Source organism: Thalassophryne amazonica, chromosome 5, assembly GCF_902500255.1.
Source record: "Thalassophryne amazonica chromosome 5, fThaAma1.1, whole genome shotgun sequence".
NCBI lineage: Eukaryota > Metazoa > Chordata > Actinopteri > Batrachoidiformes > Batrachoididae > Thalassophryne > Thalassophryne amazonica.
This window is the reverse complement of record NC_047107.1, coordinates 50,986,657-50,994,703: the sequence shown is the minus strand read 5'-3', so window position 1 is coordinate 50,994,703 and position 8,047 is coordinate 50,986,657. Positions and strand designations below refer to the sequence as shown.

At 38.4% G+C, this 8,047-nt stretch overlaps 1 protein-coding gene across 5 annotated transcripts in view; it reads left to right on the top strand.

Annotated features, from left to right (window-relative positions):
- Window positions 1-765: 765 nt before the first annotated feature.
- tent2 (terminal nucleotidyltransferase 2) overlaps window positions 766-8,047 on the top strand; it is a 28,964-nt gene continuing 21,682 nt past the window's right edge. For 3 of the 5 annotated variants that reach the window (XM_034170190.1, XM_034170187.1, XM_034170191.1), the window contains exons 1-11: window positions 766-842; window positions 1,132-1,262; window positions 2,605-2,712; window positions 2,860-3,106; window positions 4,634-4,748; window positions 4,821-4,909; window positions 5,029-5,086; window positions 5,724-5,790; window positions 5,874-5,950; window positions 6,099-6,227; window positions 6,318-6,361. In XM_034170190.1, the coding sequence (XP_034026081.1) occupies window positions 1,171-1,262; window positions 2,605-2,712; window positions 2,860-3,106; window positions 4,634-4,748; window positions 4,821-4,909; window positions 5,029-5,086; window positions 5,724-5,790; window positions 5,874-5,950; window positions 6,099-6,227; window positions 6,318-6,361 (1,026 nt within the window). In that variant the 5' untranslated portion in view covers window positions 766-842; window positions 1,132-1,170. The other 2 variants (XM_034170189.1, XM_034170188.1) reach the window with 2 other exon arrangements.

Here is an 8,047-nt window from a genome sequence, read left to right as displayed (position 1 = left end):
CGTGCTTTGTGATCCACAAACAAATTTCTGATTTGTAACTTGTGTGTAGGTTTTTACAAATAAATGTTTATTTGCAAAACTGAAAATTCTGTTTGTGAAGGGTGATTCAGCATTGGTGGATCACCGAACACACACATTCATCACTTTGCTCAGTTACGCAATATTGAGATATTCTCAGCGCAAAATTGCAGTTGAGATCCACAAATATGTCAGTCGCTATTCACATTATTGGCAGAATTATTGGGGGGAGCTGAGGGGGGCTTGGCTCATTATTAGGTGGTCTTAAGCCCCCCCAAGCCCCCCCTTGGAGCCGCCACTGGAAAGTCGAATTTGTGACTTAGTATCATAATTTCCACGTTCTGTGTATTTTTTCAGATCAAGCCCCCCGAAGCTCCGCCTTGCCGCCGCCACTGGAAAGTCGAATTTGTGACTTAGTATCATAATTTCCACTTTCTCTGTATTTTTTTCAGATCATTGAACAGTCATACTTTTTCTATGTGGAAAGTCCATAATAATTGAAAGTAGTATAAAGAAATAAACAAATAAGTGTGAAAATAAATAAAAATGCTCATAAATAGTATTTTATGTATTATTTATTTGAGTTTATACTTCCACATTTACTTATTTTCTGTTTTACTTTATTTTTGACAGAATGAATATTCCACACAATAAATTACCCTATCGCCCTTCAGAATTAGAATAATAATAATAAAACAAATCTTTCCTCGGCAGACAGTCGTCATGACAACGTCTCCTTTAAAACCAGATCTATGACGTCATTTTACCAATACGGAAGTACTGTGTGGAGAAATTAGTCTTGTTTACACGTGACATGCAACTTGGTAAGTATCGGAGAGGACAAGTTCAAGTTTTTAGCAAGTACCTTTCCATTTTTAGACACGCATTAAGGTTGAGACAAATTAGCTGTCTCAGAAACGTCTTTAAATTAGCACAAGAGCGTCACAAATGACTGAATAAGCTAGTTAGCCTGTTCAAAGCTAGCATGCTAACGTCTGTAAGTTTCGATTTCCTCGACAGCGTTTCAGTCCAGCTCATTTTGGTTTCGTTACCAGTCAGTACTGATGAGTTCTGCCCCTTTTTAGTTGTATCGTTTGTATTCTTTGCTTTTAGAAAGGAGTTTGGCGCTAGTGTTCCGTGAAGAAACGCAGAATGTTCCCTGCACCGACAGGCCGAATCCACAGTGTGCAGCCTTCTGCGTCTCCACAGCTCCGACAGCGCACACTGACTCCTGCCCACAACAGGTAATAAAACAAACAAAAAACGGTCATCCACCTCAAACCTGCATCCTGTACTGACCACAGTCTGCCTAGTCTCCATGTGATTACACATTGTGAAAACTTTTAGCATTAATTTCAAACAGGAATCATGTTATATCAGATCCTGAGGTCTCTTCCAAAGTAATAGAATAGAAGCTTTATTTGTCATTAGGGGTACCACTTCCACAACTGTTTGAGAATAAGAAAAGATAAAAAAAAAAAGCTATCACCTGTGATGTCTAACTCACTTAGCAGACCAAGTGAAAGATGTGAATTATAAATAAGTGAAGATATGTACAAGCCTTTTAAAACAAATATACATTCTAGATAATCAAACCATGAAGATTTTTTTTAATATCAAATTTTCTACATTTTTCTTCATATGTTGATTTGGAATAGAATGTGCAGTTTACGGACCATTCATAGACCTATAAAGAATAATTAATTATTTAACATGTAACGGATAAAACCAAAATATAGCACTTTATTAAAATACAGCACTTTGTTACTCATAATTAGCCTATGGATAACCAGTTAGATGTTCACATTTTACTGATGTTCTGTTGGCGTATCTTGAAAGATGAGTTGTCTCTGACGGTCTCTTCAACAATTTGCTGTGCAGAGTGGAATGGTTGTGATAGGGCAGTAGATAAGATCTTGATGTTCCAGTTTCTTACGCTGCAGGTTGTTGCGAGTCTTGTTTTTGGTGTAGGTATACCCGAGGCTAGATCCCTCCCTTTTTATATGTATGAGTTGACATCTTCACACTTTCTTTGACACATTTGTTCAGTAAATAATTTTAATTTGATAGTTTTGGTGTCTATGAATGGTCTTTTATTTATTTTTTGTCTATGAATGGTCCAAGTCTATGAATCGTCCTGTTACTGAATGTGCAAGTGTTCCCAGTGCATTTTTGTGTATGGAAATAAAAGCTATTATAAGGATTTTGACCTTTACTCACTTTATAGAATACACTGCTATTATTTTGAACAAAACTGTACTTCTCACTTGCTCTTTAGTTTTCTTGGTATCAAATTGGAGCTGCTAAGCACATCAAATTGAGAAACAAGTGATCAAATCCATCTACAGGTATTTGGAAATTAAATAAATTTGGAATACAAACAACTCAGAGACAGAAGTCTTAAGGTGACAGCAGTGACTGTATTGTTGAACTCAAAGAAATGTGTAAAATTCAGTCACATTTATTTGGCATGGGTGAAAGTAACTATCGATGTGTGGCCAAAGTTAACAGGGAAATGTGTTGATCAGCCTTAGTGATATAGTAATAAACTCATACTTTTTTCCCCCTTTCTTGTTTGTGCTGAAGCACCCATGGGCCTGCATTAAAAATGTTACCTACCTATGAATGGAAACTTCCATTATCCACACCTCCATTCCCTCTTAGTCGCACACCAACTTTGTCCAGCGGACGCAAGTATATATTTCTCTTTTGTTCTTTACTAATTTTCATTTTTCTTTTATTTTTCTTAGTTTAAAATCACATTTCATGTATAGATGTATCCTTAAAAATGTATTCTGTTTATTTTGTGTGTTCATCCTTATCATGATGTTTTTATTCCAGGAGGCAGAATGAAGAATGCAGTCCACAGATCACAAAACGCCAGTGTCTTGAGTCCACCTCTCAGTTAAGGATCATTGTTCCATGCACACCCACTGCACCATCACTACCTGCTCCTAATCAGTCAGTGGCAGTGACCCCAAATACATATGTCCCTGGTTACTGTGGTCTGCGCCCACAGCCTTCTCCCCAGCCGCATGTGCCTATTAATCCACCAAGGGACAACCTACTCACCTATGCTAAGGACAAGGTATAGTGAGAAAGCCTTATTTTACAGCCGATTGCACACTGTGCTTAAGTACCTTATGTATGACTGTTGGCAAGTTTGGTTAATCAGGATTTCATCAATACTGAGGTCACTGTTGGTCTCATGAAGCATGATATATTTTATGACCTGTGATTTGTTTGTTATGGATATTCATTCTGTTATAATTAACTCTTATCTCTGCACTAATGCCAGTGGGTTCTCAGGAAGCTACTGATGTTTTCAATGGTTGAAGACAAGGACAGGAGTGAAATATTTAAAGTAGAAATGTGATGCTGATCTGTTTTCTCATTGTAGCTATTCAGCTGTCTTACATGTTTAATTACTTAGTGTAATTTTATTGGTTGTTTACAAATCTGTTGTGCAGCTGTGTTCTTTTGTCCAACTTTAATATTAATCTTTCAACAAAGATTTAGTGCAAAGAACATTTTAACTGATAGAATCTGAAGGAGATTCTGTTACAACAGTGACAACAAGAAAGCATAACATGACAACCCCTGTATAAATTTAAAAAATAAAAGTACTTTTTTAAAATTAGTGTTGCAACCATTGCACAATACCAGTGTAAAGTTAACAATAATCAAACTTAACAATAAAACATAAAAAGTTGGTGGCACTTGGTAATATTTAATGTAAACAAAATGTTATGGCAGCCAAATGTATGAAATGTTTGTGTGAATTATGTTATTAATGTATGTTGTGAATATAAATATTGTAAACATTTGAAGATGAAAAAACTTTGTAATAGTTAGAATGGCCCAAAGGGTGTGTCACCCCTCTGAGTCTGATCTGCTTGAGGTTTCTTCTTCTTCAAAACACCAGAGGGAGTTTGTCTTTGCCACCGTCATCCATGTGCTTGCTCAGGGGGGTTGATAAGGTTAGACCTTAGGGCGCTGTCACATCTTTGATTTAGCCAGCGTATGCTGATGTATGAAAAATGAGCAGAATACGCTGGATACGTCAAATGCGTTAATGTGGCTGTCACACCATGATGATTTATCCAGTGTATGCTAACAGCACAGTTTCCACTGAGCAGTTTGGGTGAGTACTGCACGGTATGGTGCGGCTCAGAATGGTTAAGTCTGACTTGGTTTGAGTTTCCACTGCCGGCAGAACCATTTTGTTTGGCAGGCAAAACACGTAAATATTGATGAGTAAGCCATCGAGTAATTTAATATTTCTTAAATTTAATTAGATTTTTGTCTTGGTGGATCATGGCATTTATTCTCAACACGTGCAGAATGCTGAAGAATCGACAGATGTCTGTAGTAAATGCTGATGTGAATGAATGGGGCACTGTGACTGTCAAGTAAATATTCTTGTTGTGGCATATAGTGCTGGCGTTCTCTGGTTCATGCTGGGAGACAAAACACAGAGGGACTTCTTTAAAAACGCTATGTTTCTTCAGCCACAAAACAAGGAACTGAAGTATTTTCAGACGATATATATATATATATATATATGTGTGTGTGTGTGTGTGTTAAGTTAATTTTTCACATTTTGTGTTTTCAGTTGAGTGGCCAGTTGGTGGATCTGTTTGAGGCATGCCAACAGCAAATTACAGATTTAACTCGAAAAGAGAGGTGTAGAACTTGGCTGCAGCAGGACATACAGACCGTCTTTCCACGTGTGTATGATTCATACATCACTTTCTGTTCTGACTTTTAAGAGCTTCATTCACAAGCTGAATTTTCCACAGTGGCACGGCTTTACCTGACCGGATCTTCAATGAATGGTCTTGGCTGCAGGAGTAGTGACGCTGATCTGTGTTTGGTTGTTAACAGATATGTAAGTAACAGCAATTACGACTGCGGTGTGTGTCTTCAGACTGGACATGTATAGTGCAATCATCCTCCAAAATAGAGGCAAATATATTTCTCTCTCTTTCTCTTTCTTTCCTTACCTAGCAACGGCCTGATCCTTATAGCTTACTGTATTTTCTCAGAGGATTCTTCAGATCACTATGTGAGTAATTCTAATCCACTTTTCCAAATGTAGTTGAGGAAAACATAGTTGTGCTACATTTCACCAAGTGGTTTCCTGTTTGTAGTCAGCAAAACATGGTGTAGTTCACTGGTTTCCAAATTTTCTGGAAACAAAACAGTGCTGTGAAGCCAATGTTAAAAGTTTGTCTAAACTTTCCTAGTCAGATAATCACTTTCATAGTAGACCTTTGGCTAGTCCCTTGTTTGCACTCGGGGTCGCCACAGCAAATCTGGGGTGGACCTGCATGTTGAAATGGCAGAAGTTTTACGTCGGATGACCTTCCTGATGCGACTCCACATTAATTGGAGAAATGTGACAGTGGTGGGGTTTGAACCTGGAACCTTCTGCACTGAAACCAAGCACACTTATCTCATGGCCACCACCCCTGCCAAGATGATCACTTTCATAGTCATAGTTACAGATTACAAAATTGCAAAGGAAACTTTGCAAAAATAAGCCCTGCATTTCATTTTGTGCCCAGCAACCCCGCCCCCCTCCCCCTTCTAGTTTCCACATCTTTCCACTAGATGGCAATATTTGTTCATATTAAAATATTCATGCTGACAGAAAAGGACTTTAAAATAATGGATCTCATCAAGATTGTTTTATTTCACAGCATATGTAGAGCAGATTCAGCTGATCAGAGCCAAGGTGCCCATCCTACGGTTCAGAGAAAAAGGCAGGTAGGAGGAAAAACATCAGTCACAGCAGGTAGGGTTTATACTGAGTCAAAGAAAAGAGATAAACATTTGTTTCCCTTTTTTAGTGATCTAGAGTTTGATATGAATATCAACAACACAGTGGGCATTAGAAACACCTTCCTTCTAAGGAGTTATGCCTATGGTGAGTGTGACCAGGGTATTCCTTCTTCTGTCTGCTCCAAGTATAACTGTACAATTCGTACTGTAGTCTGTCCGTAACGCCTGCAGAAATTAACAGGATTTGTCTGCAGCTGCATGTAACATCCTGTTGTATGTGTTGTCTGCCTCAGCTGATCTCAGGATACGACCCATCGTCCTTGCAGTCAAGAAATGGGCAAAGTACCATCACATCAATGATGCCAGCCAAGGAACATTAAGCAGCTATGCACTAGTGCTGATGGTGCTGCACTACCTCCAGAGTGAGTACACAATCACACACACGGCCACACAAAGTCATTAAATTTTTAACATGCGATGAGTCTTAACTTTTTCTCTTTCTCTCTCCTCAGCTCTTAAAGAACCAGTTCTTCCATCTCTCCAGAAGGACTACCCAGTAGGTGGCCTTCTTGTAATTTCATTGTTATTTGAGATAATCCGAATAGCAGAACGTTACACACATAGTTTTATAAACTGTGTTTACTAAGTGCTTTCACACAAAAAACTTTCAACAAAAACATTCAAAAGTCTACAGAGCACCTTTATGTCCAGTAAAAAGAGATGAATAATAGGGTTTAATACAAATGTTTTGGTAGTGCCTGATATATCTGTATTATAATAGCCAAGTTGCCTGTGTGTGTGTGTGTGTGTGTGTGTGTGTGTGTGTGTGTGTGTGTGTGTGTGTGTGTGTGTGTGTGTGTGTGTGTGTGTGTGTGTGTGTGTGTGTGTGTGTGTGTGTGTGTCTGGCTTAGATCACAGTGACACCGGGGAGAGCTGACATTTGCCGTTTGGTATGCTCATGTATTTTGTGTCCAGAATGAAGGCCACCAAAACCAAATGTTGATAGGATTAATATTTTCAGAGAAGCTACATATATTGGCTAGCAACACTGAACAATGAACATTGATATTTACATTCTGGACTCACACACCATTCCAGCAGGGGACGGTAAATCATCTATATATTAAAAACGTGCGTAATTTTATTTAAGTTCAATGCGAGTACATACAACCCCTGGCAATAATTATGGAATCACCGGCCTCAGAGGATGTTCATTCAGTTGTTTAATTTTGTAGAAAAAAAAGCAGATCACAGACATGACACAAAACTAAAGTCATTTCAAATGGCAACTTTCTGGCTTTAAGAAACACTATAAGAAATCAAGGAAAAAAAATTGTGGCAGTCAGTAACGGTTACTTTTTTAGACCAAGCAGAGGGAAAAAAATATGGACTCACTCAATTCTGAGGAATAAATTATGTAATTACCCTGCATCAAATCAGATCTGCTCGTTAGTCTGCATCTAAAAAGGAGTGATCACACCTTGGAGAGCTGTTGCACCAAGTGGACTGACATGAATCATGGCTCCAACACGAGAGATGTCAATTGAAACAAAGGAGAGGATTATCAAACTCTTAAAGAGGGTAAATCATCACGCAGTGTTGCAAAAGATATTGGTTGTTCACAGTCAGCTGTGTCTAAACTCTGGACCAAATACAAATAACATGGGAAGGTTGTTAAAGGCAAACATACTGGTAGACCAAGGAAGACATCAAAGCGTCAAGACAGGAAACTTAAAGCAGTATGTCTCAAAAATCGAAAATGCACAACAAAACAAATGAGGAACGAATGGGAGGAAACTGGAGTCAATGTCTGTGAACGAACTGTAAGAAACCGCCTAAAGGAAATGGGATTTACATACAGAAAAGCTAAACGAAAGCCATCATTAACACCTAAACAGAAAAAAACAAGGTTACAATGGGCTAGGGAAAAGCAATCGTGGACTGTGGATGACTGGATGAAAGTCATATTCAGTGATGAATCTCGAATCTGCATTGGGCAAGGTGATGATGCTGGAACTTTTGTTTGGTGCCGTTCCAATGAGATTTATAAAGATGACTGCCTGAAGAGAACATGTAAATTTCCACAGTCATTGATGATATGGGGCTGCATGTCAGGTAAAGGCACTGGGAAGATGGCTGTCATTACATCATCAATAAATGCACAAGTTTACGTTGATATTTTGGACACTTTTCTTATCCCATCAATTGAAAGGATGTTTGGGGATGATGAAATCATTTTTCA